Source organism: Osmerus eperlanus, chromosome 7, assembly GCF_963692335.1.
Source record: "Osmerus eperlanus chromosome 7, fOsmEpe2.1, whole genome shotgun sequence".
Taxonomy (NCBI): Eukaryota; Metazoa; Chordata; class Actinopteri; order Osmeriformes; family Osmeridae; genus Osmerus; species Osmerus eperlanus.
This window is the reverse complement of record NC_085024.1, coordinates 15466843-15487137: the sequence shown is the minus strand read 5'-3', so window position 1 is coordinate 15487137 and position 20295 is coordinate 15466843. Positions and strand designations below refer to the sequence as shown.

The 20295-nt window shown below is 45.3% G+C and overlaps 1 protein-coding gene across 1 annotated transcript in view; it reads left to right on the top strand.

The window, feature by feature from the left end:
* The first annotated feature begins 1216 nt into the window (after nt 1-1216).
* Nucleotides 1217-20295, top strand: part of LOC134023243 (A disintegrin and metalloproteinase with thrombospondin motifs 16) — a 28191-nt gene continuing 9112 nt past the window's right edge. Inside the window, exons 1-11 of the mRNA XM_062465201.1 lie at nt 1217-1891; nt 1978-2077; nt 4210-4544; nt 10198-10513; nt 11792-11994; nt 13316-13399; nt 14211-14370; nt 15886-15991; nt 16351-16488; nt 18832-18985; nt 20200-20295. Coding sequence (XP_062321185.1) covers nt 1802-1891; nt 1978-2077; nt 4210-4544; nt 10198-10513; nt 11792-11994; nt 13316-13399; nt 14211-14370; nt 15886-15991; nt 16351-16488; nt 18832-18985; nt 20200-20295 — 1782 coding nt within the window. The 5' untranslated portion in view covers nt 1217-1801. The remainder of the gene's footprint in view (nt 1892-1977; nt 2078-4209; nt 4545-10197; nt 10514-11791; nt 11995-13315; nt 13400-14210; nt 14371-15885; nt 15992-16350; nt 16489-18831; nt 18986-20199) is intronic.

The following is a 20295-nucleotide window of genomic DNA, read 5'->3' as shown; positions in this document are numbered from 1 at the left end:
TTAAACCAGACCACTCAGTGAACAGCCCTCACAAGACCTGGATCATTCAAGATCTAGGATCTGGGATACTGAGAATCAGAATCGCCGGGCAGAGTGATTCTGAATAATTCTGAGATTCTGAATAAGCTTGAGCTACTTGTGGTTGGTGATGGATGCAGAGCAAGAGTGTGTGTGTGTTTTAGAAGGCTTTACTGCACTTAACTCAACCAGTCTACAAACCCATTAAGAGACAGAGACAGACAGGAGCTCAGGGGGTCAAAGGTGAACTCACTCTATCTTGTGTATGGACTGCTCCATTCAGGAGGGGAGTTGGTTTGTACCATTGGCAAACTGTCAGGGGGAGATTATCACACTATTGGCTTAAATGTGGTTGTGGTTCATTAAACAACTTAAAAGAGAGAATATCTGCATTGTTTGACATTATTTTGTAGAGAATTAGACAAAGATCTCAGGAGATTCCACCATTGCCTACATGTGTTCTTGGTACATGTGGATGACTGAAATGTTCCTATTTTGCAATGTATTGAATTACAATTCAAATTGTATATGCAGGCAATGCTGGTCTGTTGTCTGACAGTCAGACAGACTGGTGCTGGGAAGCAGGGGAATATCAGCTTAACAGCTGACACTGTAAAGATTCTCCATGATTTAGAACAGATGGGTGAAGGAATTCTCTTTATAGCACAATTTATCAATGGGTAAATCCAGGATTGGCAAGCAAGACGAGGAATCTGGAAGTTGTATCTTTATGTCTGACTCAGTTCACTTTACAGTATAACCTTTTTTTTTATTATTTTTCCAATGAAGCAGTGTGTAGCTCTAAAAGATGGAGGGTAACCAAATTCATCAAGATGCTTTGTCATCCTAGTGCAATTTTACGAAAACTATCACCTGTGGGCACTCCTGGTGACGCAAATTGCCGTTTTGAATAAATGTACAGTAAATGGTGGTTGAAAACATTTTGAACCACTAGATGTGGACACTAGATGGGGACAGTCTGGTCATTTTGACTTACTCTAGACTTGGCTGTATCAGCAATCCCTTTACTCCCTGCTTTCCTGTTCAGTCGAATTGCAACAAGCAAGTTTTGGCTAGCTTTAAACCAATAGAGTTCCTGCATATTAAAACATATGAGAAATGAGAATTCAAGAATTGTAATGTATTCAATTTGACCATAGTCTAACCGGGTCAAATACACCTCTTTCCCCACCCAGTGTCTCAGCACAGGTGTTGAATCTTATTGGTCGGGTCGCTGCTCGATGGGGTCCTGCCATGTACGTGACCACACGCGCTGTCTTTCGACAGTGTCCTTCCACAGTGACTTGCAGCGGTCTTTCGCAGTTACTAGACTAATATCAGGAATTACATTTTTATTTCTACTGAAACACATGGATCACGTGATGAACGCACGAGCCTCAGTCAACCGAGTTAAATCCGTATGAGCGCGTCAATCAGCCGCAGGGGTCGAGGAGTAGGTTGGGGGGGGGAACCTTAAAACTGAAATGTCTCGTGAAATAATAGGATATCCACTCACCACCCTGAGATGACAGGATTGCGATGTTGCAGGACTGCCCGCTTCAGTGATGCCAGGTTTGAAGGAAGACCATTATTGCGAGAGAGAGAGAGAGAGAGATAGAGAGAGAGACTAAACGACGTACCTGGAACTCCCCCACCGCCTCGACATTTCATTCATCCCTGCCAAGTTTGCATTCACTGAAGTTTAGTTGAATTACCGTGGCAAGCCCACAGGACCATTGCGACTGATTTGGACAAGATATTGTGCAAAAGTTTTGTCGGAGACATGGCTTCTCAGTGGCTTTATACAAAGTGGAGATGCGGGACAATATCGTTTAACTTTTTCCAGCTTTTTTTCATTTTGCTAGTTAATGAGGTATGTAATATTGGGGCTCATTATCTATCTGAAATGTATGACCATTCACTACTCATGTGTTAATGACGTCTATGTGTGTTTTATAGAGCCTCCAGCTGAGTTTTAGAGAATCTGCACATAATGACAATGGGAAGACAAGAGGAGCATCCACTTTACTGCACTCCCTAAAATTGCCACAGAATACAGGTATAAACCAATGTATTCATTGTTGTTTAGACCATGTTAATAGGGTCTACCTCATTCTTGTTCGTTTTTTCCTTTATTGTTTCGAAAACCACTGCACGCACAATTTCCATCTATGGCTGCATTCACTTAATAACCAAAGTTGTGTCAGAGCTTTTTGTTTGTTAATTGGCTGTACTGCTTTTCTCCGCTAGAGGATGTAGTACCGTTTGACACCCAGTCTATTAAAGTGCATTTAGGGTTCTGTTCTTGTAGTATCTCATAGTGCACAGAAAGTGAACACGTATGTGTGTCTTTGCCCTACATTGATGCACATGACCTGACAGACCTGAATGTTCCCTGTCTCTTATCTGTATCATACTGTTGTTGTTTTGCTTGCCTTTCATTGAATGAAAATGTTTTTGCTGACCTGAAAACCCTGAATTTACTGATTGATTAATTAAGTGGGATCTTAGTGGTGACATCTACAGGCATTCGAGGCATTGCTTGCAAATGCCAAGACTATACAAATTAAACGTTATTAAATGTAATTTGATGACTACAGTTCCAGACAGAAATTGGCTCAGGCGTTTCTCCAAACTAAACCCTACAGGAGTCTCATCTATCAGCTCATGTCTAACCTGTTTACAGGGTACGGTTAAGGCATGGCTTCAGCAGCATTAAGGTCAATTAGGCCTTTGTGTGTGTCTGTGTGTGTCTGTGTGTGTGTCTGTGTGTGTCTGTGTGTGTGAGAGACAGAGACAGAGAGAAAGAGTGTGTATTTGTAGAGGTGTGCGTGCGTGAGTTGTGACAGGTGAGTGTTTACTCAGTGTAGCACCAGTCCAGTGACCATAGGGATTGGGGACTGCATTTTAGCATACATTTGTAACCTGCATGGTGTATAGTTTTACAAGACACTTTGAATGTTATGATAATCAGTTTCCTGTTTCGCGGTCCCCCCTGTCTGGGCTCATTCCAAAGGTACTTATTTGGTGTTTGCCAAAGTCGGTCTGAGTGTGACAGAGAGAGGTGCTTGTTTACCTTCTTCAAATTCACTCAGCATGGCATTTCCGACCGTGGTCTTTGCTAAGCTGAACCACGTAATTGTCTCATTCACAATATCAGGACATAATCAGACTGTTATCTAATGTTTGTAATTTTCCTTCAATTTTTCAAAATGAAGGATAGTGATACAGTAGCTTGTATTGTGCTTAGTTAAAAGCTTTGAGAATGTTTACCTCATCAGCACACTGGGTCTGATAAGAAACGGATAAAGGTTACATTTGTTTGGTCCAAATATCAGTTCTCTGTACCAGGCACCTACATGTGCACTTTACAAATTTCCCATGCTGTCATACCAACTATGGAGAACAATAACACTTATAATTTACACAGAATCCACACTGTGCTATTACAAGCCCTGTCCTTGTTCAACCAACACCACCCCACCAGGAGAACAAGCATCACCTGTCTCCAGGCTCCTTAAACTCCCTGACAGTGTTTTATGATGGCACTTTAAGGATTTCAAAAAACCTACTACCTCCATCTAGATTAGAACATTACCCTGAAGTGAATCAGTCAATGGACAGGAGTCAGACAGTGTTTCCAGTGTGTGGTTCACCTGAGGGAGGAAGAACACAAGAAGCCTAATGCCCCACCAGACATTTAAATGGTCTGACATCTTGGCCCTGTGACCTCTCACCCCTCTCTCTTTACAACCTGCAGTAAACCAGCCTGAACTGTTGTAAAGCCTAGGTCAGACATGATTCACTCCTTGACAGGACTGTTTTTCCTGTTCACACCCTGGATAGCTCTGCCACATCCGCAGAGTGGGCTTCTAACTCTGTTTAATATCATTCCTTTACCTATAGAACACAGCTGGTGATGCTGAATGAATTACTTTGTATTTATCCCTTTGACTTGTTCTCCTTGGAAAGGATTGCTTTGTTTCATTCATGTTTTCTTCTCTGGGACCTCTGCTACTGCTTTTGTATGTAATTATGCTTGATGAGTCTGTAACTTTTCTGCTTACCTTATTGCTAATTATCAGCACTTAGAATTACTACTGTACAATGTGTCTCATTATATATTTGCATAGATAGTTGTTAAGCACTGGAAGGCATGTGTCTCAATGTTCTGGTGGATCTCCTCAACAGAGTATGAGATTGTGGCTCCATATGAGGTGGACCACCAGGGCCAGTACGTTTCCCACCAGGTGGCCCACCACCAGCGCCGGAGACGCTCACTGACTGGGGGTGACAGCCTCTGGGAGGTGGTCCACTTCAAGCTCCGGGGCCTGGGTCAGGACTTCCACCTAGAGCTGCAGGAGGCCTCCCGGACTCTCCTCGCACCTGGCTTCACCGTCCAGGTCCTGGGGAGGAATGGCACCAAAAGCCTGCGGGCGTATCAGCCGGACGACCTTTGCTTTTACCAGGGGTCACTGAGGTCGGAGGTGAACTCGTCCGTGGCCCTCTCCACATGCGCGGGAATGGTGAGTGAACCGACGGGCCTGGAGCGTGTGTTTCATACGTCAATAAAGAGGTCAGGCTAAGCGGAGAGGAAGGAAGGCGGGCGTGTTGGCCAGTCGCCAGGGCTGTAGTAATCCTGCATAAAATCGTTTTCCTTCTAGCCCTTTCCTTATTGGTGAGGACCAGGTGCAAGCACTGGATGAATCGCAGTGTTTAGCTGAAGGGTTAAAGCCTGCGACTAGGAGACTGACACTCCAAAGGCTTCTTGAGAAAATGCTTTGCAAGCATGACCTAAAGCACACTTAGGTCTGAGTGTGACTGCTCCTACCTCAAACATACCCAGCAGCCAGGAGGATAAACCCCCTGAGAGAAACGCCTTGAACAGAACATGGCAGGATCTGTCCGTTAGTCTGTCTCTGTCTGTCTCTGTCTTTCTGTCTGTCTGCCTTGTGGCATTGTCACCGATTTTGACCAAAAGGAATGTCCCAAAATAGTTTGACACACTCGCTGCTTTCTCTTTGTCCTCCAGCTTGAAATAACTCAATAAAATAGATTTTGTGGTGCATGTTGACGTGGCTTGTCTCGATCTCTCCGGGATGTTGATCTTCCTGGTTAGCAGGTAGACATTTGTGTGTTGGCCCTCATGTTGAGATGGCCTATCTGTCTAGAAAAGAATACGCTATCAAAATTTTTGTCTGGCTGAACGTGATAAGTGAAGGGAGACCTTGGTCTTCCACCTGGGTACTGTTTGACAAGGGGCAGGCAAATATTGACCTGATAGGGTTGGATCGATATCAGGAATTGATCTCTGTTAGGCAGGTCTGGGATGAAACACGTTATGTGGCAGTTTCCCGGAACATCCGGTATGGTAGCAGAGGGTTTTGAACTAAAACGTCTATAAACATTCACTTGGTGATATATGTCTTGTTCTGTATGGAATTGTATTACCTTGATTCACGTGGGTGTGTTCATCTGTTTGTTTTAGGGTAGTTTTTAGATCTCTTTTATTGTTTACTGCATCAAACATAGACCAAGGTTTGTTGGTGGGGTTCGGTGTAGGTTTTTTTACTCTATATTGATGATGTGCCTCCTGGGCACTTCATTTCTGTACTGTACATTCATCAAACAGATTGTACAACTGATTGCAATGGCTGTTTCTTAAATGACGTAGGTGAGTTGCAATGTCTGAAAGTAATGTAATGTCATCAAATTGCATTTGGGCCCGGCTTTGGTTTTCTGGAAACATGACAGTTCGGTTGTCCCAGTTTAAGGTTGTTGGGATGGACGCCAGGGAGAAAGTCATTGTTCACTTTGTGACTTGTGAGAGGGTAAAACATGACTACAGGGAGGAGACTCATGTCTTAAAACCTATGTATAAATTCTCTTTGAATAGTGGGCTATTGGCAGTGCTGAGTTCGAGTGGTTAACATTGCTTTGATGACAGTAGGGAGTTTGCCGTTAAAAAGTTACGAGTAGAGCGTGGTGCAGGGACTGTTCATCTGCCAGGGAGTTTGAAACGGAACAGACACAAGGACATGGCAAATGAAGGCCGTAAAGCAGGTCCCTCTGTGTGTTAGACGTACAGCTTGTGCAGTAATACGCTTTAGTATGCTGTTAAAGAGGGGTTGCCAGGTTGGATTGCCAGGTTTGATGTGAGTGGAGTCTCAAGGTAGGTGGTTGTTGGAGCTCAGCCATGACACAATTCATGATACACCAGGCACTACTGGTAATAACTATTTGACTTATGAATGAAGTGAACCCCATGACTTTAAGATTAAGCATTAATCTGACTGTTCAGGGGGCTTCCAGAGGAAGTAACAACCTTAGATTAGCTTGTTGATGTATCTTATCTGAGGTAGTCCTGAGATAAGTAAATAAGAAAGTGGAGAACCTCTCTACTTCTTTATTTTGTAGATTCCTAGTAGATGCTTCAGATCTCGAGTTTTTCAATCTCCAACTGGTTGGCAGTAATCTTAGAACAGTTGTTAGACACCATGCTCATTCAGTCGGTCTTTTTCTCTGGTGTGTCAGGATCTAAAGGAAGCTGCTCCATCTTCACCAAGGCATGTGTGTCAGATCTCATCTTACACAGACTTCTAAAGCACTTTTTATTTGAACAGAAGGAACATACATAAGTGTTTCCCCCCCAACCACAAATCACTTGTTGGTTGTGTTTTTCCTTTTGTAAAAGTAGTGTTTGCTCCAGGGTTTATATCAGAACCTGATCCACCCCCACCTCTGCTCCTCCTTCTTCCTCACCTTCCTGGGATTTCCAGGAATATGTGATGTGACACGCTCTGTAGATGCAAAGAACATTTTAGAGACATTGAGTGTGGTCCCCTTTGGTTTCCTACTATACAGAACCTTCTGCCAATGAACACAGCCCGACATGCATAGTGTTGTTGTTGTGACGTTGTAACCAGGGCTTTACCAGTGATAATGAATACGTCTCACAGGATTCACATGAAGACAAACCATTTCATTTCAATATGGTCAAATACAGTGTGTAGTTAGGGCTTCAAAGAGGAGTCTATTGCGAAGCCAACCTGCCAGGAAGGTGCATCTTTGTGAGGTAGTCCCGAGCTCCAGGCTCGCGTACGCTTGTTTGCTGACATCCACTTGTACACCTTGCCTTCCCCTTCCTACAGTACATGTCTGGATCTGTCTTCCTCCAGGGTGTCCAGCTGTTCATCCCCCTCCCAGGTACTGTTTCACCCTGCCTACTAGCTTTTTACGACTGCTATTTGCACCTCGTAGGGCCTGGCGTGTAATCTGATGACATTGGCTATTTAGGAGAACGGGAGTGTGACCTAATCTCTTAATTTAGAGCTACGTACACGTGGTGAAGGGATACGGGCGAATGATTGTTGTGCACAGGCAATAGTTGTGTGCATGCATTTTAAGGACATGTATACTTCTGAATTGGGTAACTTAGGAACATGGCTTTGTTTAATGAAAACGGTTTTGCACTTCAAGAACATTGAAGTGCAGACTTTCAAAGAAAGAATCCTACAGTATCATGATCTTAATGTGGATATAGCTTGGTAATGTAACATGTGGTGCTGGGTGTACTACTGTAGTATGCATCCAACACAAAGTTGAAACTAACTAAGTTACAGTATGACCAGAGCCGCATGTTCTGGAGGCAATACATGTGCTTAGTATCTAGGCAGGGTTTCAAGTGAGCCCCTTTACCCAAGTTGTTTACATGTACAGTCCCAGTCCTCAATTCTCAGCAGTGGCAAAGCAGCCGTTTCCATGGATTCTTGTTTCGGAGGGAGAGATATGGTGCTGGAGGGAAATGACAGCAGTGGAGACATAAGGAAACAGGATCGTGGTGTGCAGGGTGACATGTGGTCTCCATCTGACTGTGTCGCAAGCCCCGGCCATGCCAGCGTGCCTGGTTTCTGATCTGCTCTCAAACAGACTGGAGAATGATTGGGACTTTAATGTCTCCTTTGGGAAAATTAAATTTTCCGCATTGTGCTTACAGTCTGCTTAACAAATAGCCTGGATCTCTGAGTTTGTGCCACGGCAACAATTCTTTTTACAAATATGGCTACTTGTAAAATCAATATACGCATTGGAAATGTTGTAGTCTCCTTGAAGGCCCATATGTTTAGGGGTGGAGGTGCAAATCCAACACTTCCATCAAGTGTCATAGTGCATGTCAAAATGCTTTCCTCTAGGGGGGACGCTTGATTCAAGCGACATGTCCTCCCTCCAGATCCGGAGTCTCACCTCGCCCAGTTTCGGACCAGATGTATTACAATGATTGCTCCAGCGTGTAAGAGACTGCTAAGAGAATAACTGGAAACACATAGGGTGTCACCAAAAGCCAAGCAACCTGGCTGCTGGTCTAAGGATTAGAGCGTTTTGCTGGCAGCTTAGTCAGCTATCATCAGCGGTGTCTGCATAGTGTTGTTGAGTACTCAACCCAGTCTCCAGAGACAGTAATAGACCTCTTTATTACAGAGTTAGAAGGGATGCCCATTCCATACATATGGAGGGCTAGTGATGAAGAAAGTGTTTTGTCCGTCTCTTCATAAACGGAGTGACTTAGTTCAGTTGAGTTCTGGATTTTAATAAGTATCATCAATCTGCAGATTGGGAGAGAACCAGACCTCTGACAATAAATGACAACACAACACCAGGCTTAGGTCTCAATCAGCTCTCACTCAGCTCTGAAGGCCGGAGGACCATCTTTTATAGGGCACAAGAATGTAAACATAGATGGTGACAGTCAGGCAGTAATGACGTTACAACAGTCTCAGAGAAAGAGATTCACAGCTCCCAACCCATGACCACTCTCAGACTAGAGAGATCATAGTTGGCGCTCTCCTTGTAGTCATGACAAGGGACGTTTACCCAGTTCTTTCTCCTGACTCCAAACATCTATTAACCCTGACACATAGACACAATCTACTCTTATTAATAGCAAGCTCACATGAGAACATACTAACTAGTATCCAATGACTAGTTCTATTGAGTGAATAATGTAAGCAAACAGGAAATCCCAATTTCTTCCACACTAGTCATGGACATCTATTTTCTGGACAGTGTACAAGCAATTTCATCACAGAGAAAAGTGTTTTTTTTTCTCATTGCTCTTCACCAGCCAGTTGTGTGACTTTATATAACTGTTTATGATTGTATCCAGTGTCATAAGCCGGCTAATTCCTTCACAGGAACACCCTTGATACTCTTAAGATGCCACAAAGGGATCAAGCTATTTTCTCAGCCAGTTAAAACCAGAAGCCTCACTTTGATGTTCTATTGATAGATGTCTGTAGACTTTAAATTTTATAGTTCATTTTCCATGCTATAAAAATGCAGCTAATTGAGTTTTAGCTTTGTTAAATAGGTGACCTGTGGTTCTGCCACACCAGTATGTGCCACCTTGAGATCTACCATTAGACCAAGAGGCCCTCAATATGGTCCCATTGCAAGAACAACATTGAACTTACAAAGCTGTGACTCGTTATGCAAACAGGGTTCCAAAACACTTCCGTCACACATGCAATGTAAAGTTTGTTGACACACCAAAACATTCTAAATGTTTATTGGCTAGTTGACACAAGTTAAAACAGGAAGTACTAATTACCTTATGCTGAATCACCTGTAAACACCTCCACCCATACCTCCCTTGCTAAGGTCATATACAGGACTGGTGTAGCTTGGCTGTGAAGACCTATGACGTTTTATTATCTTCAGTATAGTCCAGTTTCTCCATCTATTTCTCTTTCTCTTCCTATCTCTCTCATTTCTCTCTCTCTCCCTCTCTATTTGTCTCTCTTCTCCACTCCAATACTCACACACACTTGTACATACAGGCAGCCACACTATCATGTTGCCGCTCGGAGCCGTGGAAAATAAATGATAAAGGACTTCACACATCAGTCACTGTGGAGAAAGGGCCTTACTCAGTTAAATATATGGACCTCTACCACTGCCAGGCCTCGTTATGTTTCCACTGTGTGTGGCCCGATGACTGTCAAGGCCGACGTGGCACTAAAAGTGTAGCAGAGAGCAAGTCATGAACTTTTGGGGACTTTTGCTTTGAGTTGGCGAATGGGAGGTTCCAGCCACAGCATCCCTAGCTCCATTCATCCATATTTCATGAAAACACAGCATGCTGAAACTGCAACGGTGATGAGCACCCGTTCTTGCCTCTAGTCAGGTTTGATCCGAACGCAGGATGCGGAGTACTTCCTGAGACCCCTGTCCTCCAGCCTGGCCCTGCGGGAGAACTTCAGCGCCCCCCCCAGCCATCTACCTCACATCCTCTACAGGAGATCAGCAGACCTGCACACGCCCCCACGGGACGCCGAGAGACCGCCAGATGCCCCGCCGGGGGGGCACGCCGGCGCGGACCAAGGGGCTCACCAACGCGACCGTCACCATGACCCCGGTCACCACAGCGACGGTCACCACGGCGACTACAACCATGGGACGAGGCAGCGGCAGCACTTCTGCGGGAGGCGGAAGAAATGTATGTAAGGGCATTCTGTCTCCTTGTATGGGCAGGACCAACATCCCAGTCCTACTTGATCTGTATCTTTGATACGAAAAGCATGTACTGTTGTTGAGTAGTGTGGCTGTGTTGCTTGAACTTTTAAATCAATAAAAAGTAATAGAATAAGTTGCATTTGCAGCAAACGTTACGTGCCAGTCCCGGGCTAATTACATGTATCAATTACTTGTAGGTATTTAAAAGTAAATGAAGGGTGTTTGATTCGAGTCACGGTTGCTTCCTGAGGGCCAGATCGAATGGTTTCATTAGATGAATCCATCACACTGAAGGATTTGGCTGTATGACAGCTATTGCAGTAAGCACTAGTTCTGCCCCCCCCCCCCCTACCCACCCTCTCTTTATTAAATCGTCCACTAATTTACTGTTGTGCATTCCTGAGAGACCCCGGACCTTCTCTCTCTCTCTCTCAGGGCCTGACCAAGCTTAACATGTTGAAGCGTGAAACACAACACGTCCACGAGTATCATAGCGTACACATTAATGACCGTGTGCTGGGTGACCGTCTCACAGCACAGTCATGCAACGCCTGGCCGGGATAAGCTCATTAGACTGTGACCTCACAGCGTGGGGTTTCGACAGGACCAGGGGGTCGTGCACGCCCAGGTCACAGCTGTCCTCAAGAAAACAGCGTCATGTTTACACTCCGGGAATGACATCAGCGCACCACCTGTGCCACGTTTGAGCAAAAGGCCGTTTGACCCTCACCTGTTTTCTGGTTAGACAAACAAACTTTCCATCTGAGGTCTTAAAAAGCAAAACACTCACAGGACAGAAAGATTAATAATAATTTGAGAGGTCAGCGGGGATTAGGTAAGGATACATGTCAAAGGCAACATTGGGTTTTCACCCCACTGATGTGTGTTTTGACCTTGTGACCTGATGTGTAAGTGAATATGGAAGGTTATGCTACAGAGATGACTAACATTCCTGTGGAGAATTAAAGATGGGAGTTCACAGCTCAAATTCCTCTCATGATTTCTTAATCCGACAAAAATGTTTTGGTAACACTTCTTACCTGTCACCTCAATTTAAAATGCTTTCATTGGTTTATAAAGGCAATGACTATTACAGAACTCGTCAAAAGACACCCTAAATGACAATCCAACAACCAGTCACCCAAAGTTTATTAATCCTTTATGAAATGTGTGAAAACTATGATACTGTTAAGTGTTACGGTTGCTGTAATCCTTTATAATCTGTCTCTAATCTCTTCTCTTTTCTCTCCTTTTTCCACAGACATGCCCAAGCCTCCAAAGGAAGACGTCTACATATTACCTGATGAGTTCAAAGACATTCCCAGGAACAAACGAGCTCTCTTTTCCAAGACCCACACCAACCACAAACTCAACGTTGAGACCTTGGTCGTGGTCGACAAGAAGATGATGGACAGCCACGGTCATGAGAACATAACCACTTATGTCCTGACCGTGCTCAACATGGTGAGTGGATAGAACCGTGATTCGGGGCAAACATTGTTCCTTAGCCGGTAACCACGCTAACACTGTTAGAACTGCACGGCTGTTCCTTGATTATCTGTACTGGCTTCATGCACTTGTCCGTTGCTTTGGACCAAAGCATCTGGTACATTTATGAATGCATGTTATGTAATGGAAGTGGTGGTTGGTATTTAAATGGGGTCATGCACATCGTTAATTTAGGAGTCTAGACATAACATTCAATGTATTGAATTATACTGGATTCTATCGACTGCATAGGAAAAAGATACGTCCCAGATTTAGTCTGGTCTTGATCTACGCCAGGGTTTATATGACCAAGGAGATATCGACTCCTGGTGTTGTTTTGAAGAGTGTGGCGAGAATGTAACTGATCCAGACATGAGGTCATTGGACAGCATGCTGTCGCTCAGCTGATCTGAGCACATCTCGTCATGCCGTCCTGCTACTTAACGACTGACTGACAAATCCAAAGATAATCCCAGCGCTCTTTTCAAAACAGTGTTCCCTGTAAAACCCGGGTCAGAATAGTTCACCACCTACTAAAGAGGGGCAATCTTGACAGTATGAAGTTACACTGAACAACCACAGTTCTGCCACTTCCCCTGGGTCCCCCCCCCCACCCTACCCCAGACACACACACACACACTCACAACAACACACACCTCTCTCCAATAAGGATATAAGGGAGTCCTGTTAGGTTGCTGACATAGGCGACGTATCATCGCTATCTCCCTCCCCATCCGCGTGTCAGCAGAGGGAACAAGCTAACATGAGTAGGGAGCGGAGGTTTCCAGAAGGAATACCATTTGGGTAAAAGTGACACCTGAGGTATTCTACGATCCCTGAGGGAAGAATCGGGATTCCCGTTTCAAAGTTGCATCGAGAGCTTTGATTGATGTTTAGGTCATCGCATGAGTAGAGGCTCAATTGAGACCAGCCGTGAAGGCTGCGTTGTTCTCCCATAGCGTCTCTGGGGTATTTAGATGTTATCTCTTTTAAATAACGTGGCTTTGTTTCTTGTTTATTAGACTCTGATCATTGTGCCAGATACGTAATCTTTTTAAGATGTTTAATTAGTTCCGAACCCAATACTTTTTCTCATATTCTTTTACAATAGTATTGTTAAATAAGACTACCCCTTCCAAATGCATGATTGTCTGATTGTGTTTAAATTCAAGATGTCTGTGCAGCAGTATTTACTACAGATGTTGTCAATGGTAACTGTATTTAGGATGATGATGATATATTATATCCTCAGATTAATGTATGTCCCCCCCACACACACACACACACACACACTCAGGTCTCTACTCTCTTCAAGGACGGGACCATAGGGGGGAATATCAACATTGTCCTCGTGGGTCTTATTCTGTTGGACGAGAACCAGGTTAGTGTTTTCTTTTCAGGTTGTTCATCTGTAACCATCACGGACACAGAACCAACATCTTAAGTCACGTCTCACGTCACCCAGTCTTATGAAGCCAGGAAAATATGTACATTTGAATTACACCCTGTTGCCAGAAGTGACGATTTGGCACTGGAAGACCTGTAGTTTCAAGGTTAACATTTAGTAGTAAATGCTTTGGGCTTTTTTCAGATACATTTATCTGATGTGCTAGACTATGTCTGCCTCAGGGTGCAAATCGCTAGGTGTTCTGGAACGTTCCACCAGTTTGGAGGTTTAAGCAGTTTGGTTCTTTTCTTTTACAATGACAGTTTAATTATGGGGTGTACCCCTCCTTGGGTTCTCGCCAATTTCTTGCGGAAATTTCTCGCCGAGTTGTGGGCGAGGGAGTTGAGGAGCCGGAGAGAAAGGCCATCTTTGTCATCCACCTGTGCCTAATGTTGACGAACTTCAATTTTCTCCAAGAGGTCATTGGGTTCAGGAATGTCAAAAATGTCCTTACTTCTCCAATTTACTATATGCTCCCAGTAAAGAGGCACTTTAGACCAATTTGACCTGGCTTTTTGCTCAGTTGTCGTCGGGCCATTGAGGAGCTTCTAAAGAGGGGGAATTCGTTTTAGTGCCTCTCTCCCCCTCTTCATCTGACAGTATGGAGTGGAATGTCACTTGGGCTTTTCATCTGAACTTTTTATGCTTTTTTATGGACACCAACTGCCACTTTGACACACACTACCATACATTCATATACATACACACACACACACACTTTGATGTGTTTGTCCCTCTCCCTCAGGATGGGCTGGTGATTAACCACCACGCTGACCACACCCTGAACAGCTTCTGCCAGTGGCAGGCCAGCCTGGGAAGCAGACAGGGCCGCCGTCATGACCACGCCATCCTCCTCACAGGATTGGATATATGCTCCTGGAAGAACGAACCGTGTGACACACTGGGTAGGTCGCTCTCTCAAACGTAGCTCTCTTTCTCTCTCTCCTTGTCTCTCTCTCCTTGTCTCTCTCTCCTTGTCTCTCTCTCCTTGTCTCTCTCGAATGTAGCTCTCACTGTCTAGAAGAGCCTTACACACCCTTCCTACACCAGCCTGCTGCCTTCCTATCCACTAATGAGCTGTAACAGTGGCTCACTGAAGGTAATCACCAGGAGAAAGACTTCTGGGGTTTCCTGTGAGAAGAAAAGCTCTTATGTACTGTCCCCCCCCCCCCCACACACACACACACACACACACTCTCACACACACCAACTCACCAAAGACATACACAAGCTCAACCCAAGTCCAACCTCCGACTTCAAAGTGCTGGCTGACTACTAGCTTGTGTTAGCTACACTCTTTAGTGTCGGAGCCCAGTTCAAAGGCTCCTGGGAAGACAAACGTGCGGGCCAACCTGTGAGCTGCTAACACCTCAGAGCTGGCCCCGGGCTCCTGGGCCAGGCCTCTGATGTGGAAGGCCCGCCAGATAATGGAGATTTCACCCCGCATCGGCAGCTCCATCCGGCAGCACAAAATATTTATTTATTTCGTAATTTATGTTCCTGTAGCAACAGACGGAAGGAGGAAACGAGGAATGGTGTGTTGTAGATCAGAGGTGAGAGAGCCGGGAGGGGTGTGGAGTAAAGCCAATATAGGCTGGTTTTAAGGAATACAGAGACTCACAAAGATATGAAACATGCTGTGAGAAACCGATTTGTATTCCGATATTTACGCCTCTAAATGAATCTATAACATCTCATTCGTGTTTATTCGGAATAAGTCCTTAATCAGTGTTTTATGTTATTACTTGTGTGAAGGTGTGTACTGTTCAAGTATGTATAGAAAGCTCAGGTATCGCTCATCCATTGAGATTGACTCCTTTGTCTGAAACAAGTCAGTGAACAACATGAGATTACATTCTTACTGGGAAAAACCCCCGTAAAAGAAATCCTTTGTGTCTGTGCCTTGCAACTCTTTTTCACTCTCTCTTTTCCCATCCATATTTCATAGTTCCCATGCTCTCATATGCTAACAGGTTTTTAGGGATGACCAAGGGTTTGTTTGATTTCCCTTCATGCATTCCAAAGCTAACATGCAACTGTTAGCTGTCGTATCTGCTTAGAGCCATGGAGAGACAACGTAGAGCAGAATTCACTCAGAACTAACAGTGTTTCACTGCTCTTAGAACAATCCAGACCCAGAAACTCCAGCCTTCCACTCCTTTGTCGTACGATGCAGAACAGTTTGATCAGGAATGTAGTTTGACTTTTGTATCATAGCAGAGAGATATATGCTGTGTTCATATAAGAGAGGGCATGATAAGAATCACAGTTCAAATGGCGTGCTGATTTAATGTGAACTCGTAATGTGTACAGTTGGCACAAAATATGGGAAAAATGGAGACCTGATCCTACAAATCAGTCTGTGCAGTTTAGGAGGACCACACATTCATTACTCTCCTCCTCCTCCTCCTTCTGTGCAGGCTTCGCTCCCATCAGTGGGATGTGCAGCAAGTACCGCAGTTGCACCATTAACGAGGACACGGGCCTGGGAGTAGCGTTCACTATCGCACACGAGTCTGGACACAAGTAAGGCTGACACGCACGCACGCACACACACACGCTGCTCTCTGTCTGAACACCTGTTACAAACTGAGACCTCACAGCCTTACAGGGTCTGTGTCGAGGCTTTACACATCCATTATAGAGACATCTCATGCAGAAAGAGAGGTTGGGTCACCCAACTGGCCTACAGAGGAGTAGAAGAATGGTCGTCAGGAGATCAGTCATCATTATTTTGAGCAATTAACACATTCTGATTGATACATCTTACAGATGATACTACAGAGAGGATGTGTTGGCTTGTGAACGACCGCAGGTCGCCATCTGCTCTTCCTATAGGATCAGATAGGACCTGTTGCTTCCCTTGCATCTCTTTCGGTCCACAGTTTCGGCATGGTCCACGACGGGGAAGGCAACATGTGCAAGAAGTCCGAAGGCAACATCATGTCTCCCACGCTGGCTGGCCACAACGGCATCTTCTCCTGGTCAGCCTGTAGTCGCCAATATCTCACCAGGTTTCTTAGGTAAGACTGCACAGCTAGTCTAGTTCCTCAGTGTACACAGCTATCAGACGCCATTTAAGTAACATTTATAGTACAGGGGGAAAAAGACATTCCTGACAAGAAATCTGAATGGTCAGTTTGGCAAGTTGTGTATGATGTTGTTTGAAGTCAATTTAACACTGTTTACAGTATTTGCATTAAATAGTTTTGAAATGAAGGACACCCATGCTGAAAACCATGCTGTCCTCATTGCACTGCACATAACTGCCTACAGTTTTATAAAACCAGGCTTTTTACTTTATGTATAATTCTTGCTGAAGTGTCGTCGTCCCCCCCCCCCATGATACACAACACGCAATGCGGACCAATCAGATGGATTTATCTCTGGATTCAGCTCAGACCCAGAGGAAGCCTGGTGGAAAGCTATCCTCCCATTCCATGCTGCATACCTGCTGGGTATCTCAGCCTGCCAAAGTGTGGGCCGTTCCCCTGACGTGAACATCCCCAGGCCTGGAGTGGGAACCTATCCTGGCTGGTCATGTGGGGTTCCCCCCCCCCCCCCCCCCCCGCAGGGACCAGGCTTCAGCCTTCATAGTAGAGTGAAAGGGACGGGAGGTGGGAGGGATAGATATATATTACTGGCATGGTCGCCAACAGACTGATATGTGGGCCTTCACTGTCTGCTTCTCAGTTACCGTCTGTGTGCGTGTGCGTGTGCGTGTGTGTGTGTGTGTGTGTGTGTGTGGGGATGTGTGTTATTGTGTGAAACTCGAGATTGGTACCCTAAATTTACCGGTGTGTCAAAGGAGCTGTGAGGTGTCCCATCACCTACTGTCAGTGACACTGTATTTCCTCACTGCTTAATTGAAGCCCCATGATCTCATCCTCGTTAGGGCTGTCAGGGTTATATTAAACTCGCCCAGACACTGGGCTCGTCTGGCTCACGTAGAGAGGGTGGTTCTGGGCCAAGAAGCTTGGACCTCTCCTGGGTCTCTTTGGGTCTCTCCTACCAGCGTTCCGCTGGTAGGAGAGACCCAAAGAGAGGGCTACACTGTTGTGGATCGTCCAGCTCGCGGTCAAGTCAGTCGCACATTATTTAGTCTCTTCAGGAGACATGCAACAGGCATGCAGACGCAGTTCCCCTGCCATGTTGTCAGCGGTTCAGTCCATGCGTAAGAGAAATCTCTGCCGGACCTTTTGGTCCAACCCTCTGCACCAGCCTCACACTGCAGTCTCACAGTTGACCGTTAGATGTCTGATCCTCATCACATCCCCCGCCAACCTGCCAGGAGGAAGCAGCGCTTTGGTCGCTTCCTGTTTCGGAGGCTCACTGAAACCCAGTTGAGCGGAGCTCGGGGTTAGGACCTTGAAGGAGGTGACAGTAGGCTGGATGGATGTGGCTTTCAGCACTCGCTGACATTCCTACAAGTGGCGTCCAGATGGGACGCCTCCCCCTAGCTCCCCCTACACACGGAAAACACGTTCCACGCAACACACACGGTACACGGCACACACTCCGTGATGTATAGACGTCTAATTGGAAGCAGAATGAACGTATGAGAAGTCGGCAGTAAATCTTGGGCGTACAGAACTTTGGACCGGAGCGGTAGAATAGAATGGAATCAATCGAAGGAAAGTAGAATAGATACCCTTTTGCCCCCACATCTCTGCTTGGTTCACCCCCAGTAACATTACCCCCTACCGCACAGACACGCATACAACCTTGAGGGGTGTGTATATCAGATATACCATCGTGCACCATATGATGTTGTCACTGTGAGACACGGCGCTGGGAGCATTAGAACGCCGTGCAGTCCAGTCATTGTTCTTCAGACACGTAGGAATCGTAAAGGAGTGGCGAGCACACTGCTCTCTGCTAAAGCCATCAGGACCTCTCATGACTCTCTGGGCTGTACACTACATCCATTCTACATTGTGACCAGAGTATTGAAGTTGTAAAACACATCCCCATGATTACTGCTGGTATCAGGTTACGTTGGGAAAGCCTGTCAGCGACCTGAGTGATAGTATTTATTAACGCGTGTCAAGAGAATCTGTCAGGGACATAAAACTGTTCCCTGCTTGGGTTTGGCACTTGTTATGTTGCCAAGACAACCCTTTTATGGCATTTTCTCTGTGAGAAACAATATCCTTATGGGATGTGTTCCTTTATAGTAAGTCAATGAGCAAAACATCCATGCACAATCAACCTACATCGCTTTGGCAACAAACCATCTCTCCACTCTGTTGACTTCGTTTAATTTTGTACGTTTTGCTTTGACGTCATGATGGTGATGTTATGCTGTGTAGCTTGTCAATTCCCTAAAAATAATGAAATACTCGATTCCATCTCCTCTGCTCCAGCTCAGCCCAGGCCACCTGTTTGTCTGATGAGCCCAGCTCGGTGCAGGAATACAGCTACCCTGAGAAGCTACCTGGGGAACTGTACGATGCTGACACACAGTGCAAGTGGCAGTTTGGAGAGAAGGCCAAACTCTGCACACTGGACTTTAAGAAGGTACTGCAAAAATACTGTCAAAACGCTGTCAGCCTGACTGTTCTGCGGAGAGTGGGGAAGCGGAATATAATATATGCTGTATATTATATTTACAATATTGAATAATATTGTGTGGTGCAAAAATGAAGTGTTACAAACTGCGTTGATGAGCTTTTGGAAGCATTCCATCCCAGTTGTCTACCATCCCAACAAGGCAACAACGCTCAGCGCACACCTCAGGAAGCAGAGCTGATGTCCATGTGTTTTGGATGTCTAGACACTTGTTCTGATCGTAGGAACCAAACCATCGCTTCGTCCCTCCGGTCTACTTTATTTTCGAATTTGTTTTTCATGAAGTCTTTGGCAGGCGTCACAGAGATAAGGCACGGCTGGATCGTTCAGCAGCAAGTCACACTATACTCTCCACGGGGGCCTCGCAGGTGCCGGGTTACCTTGGCAAAAGCAAAACAATCGTTTGGTGCACACACGCGCACACACAAAGCAAGAGCCTTCTTTTAGTTCTTTGGAGTTTCTCTGTTGGAAAATCCCTGAGTCTGCAAACAGCTGCACAAACACGTCTTGGGATTGCTTCCATGATAGCTGCTGGCAGCCTCATGCCTCTGCTAGCATTTTGCTCCCAGTGTTGTCAGAATATGACAAAGTCATTCACTTTCTAGCAGCAAACACACATGAAAAGTAGCAGTTTGTGTCTCTCAGGCGAAATAAGTAAGCTGGTGTGAGCAGAGCAAATTCCTGTGGGTTTCAATACAGATCAGCTGCCATTGTAAATGTATGTACTGTGGTGTAATGTACTGTACATATGTGGAACATGCTGTTCGCAGATACTCTCTTTGGGATATGAAGTGTTTCAGTATTGTTTACCACAGGGCTTCAGCATATCTGTAAAGCATATTACTGTTATTTTGACCACCTAAAAAACATCTTTTGAACATAATGACAGTGTCGTAAAGTGTGTCAGAAACATCTATTCATTACGCCAATGACGGTGTGAGGTTCTAGACCGGCCATTAGTCAGCTAACTTCCTCTTCTACTTCCTGTCTGTTCCTCTCTCTTTCTTTCTCTCTATACCCCTGTCTCTTTCTCTCTTGTGTGTCTCTCTTTCCTCGTCTCTCTCTCTTCCACTCTTTCCATCCATCTCTGCCACTATTTAGCACCTGTACAAGTGTGCAAGTGCGTGTGTTTACGTGTGTGTGTGTATGTGTGTGTTTTTCAGGACATCTGCAAGGCTCTGTGGTGCCACCGTGTTGGTAGGAAGTGCGAGACTAAGTTCATGCCAGCAGCTGAAGGCTCTGCCTGTGGTCCAGACATG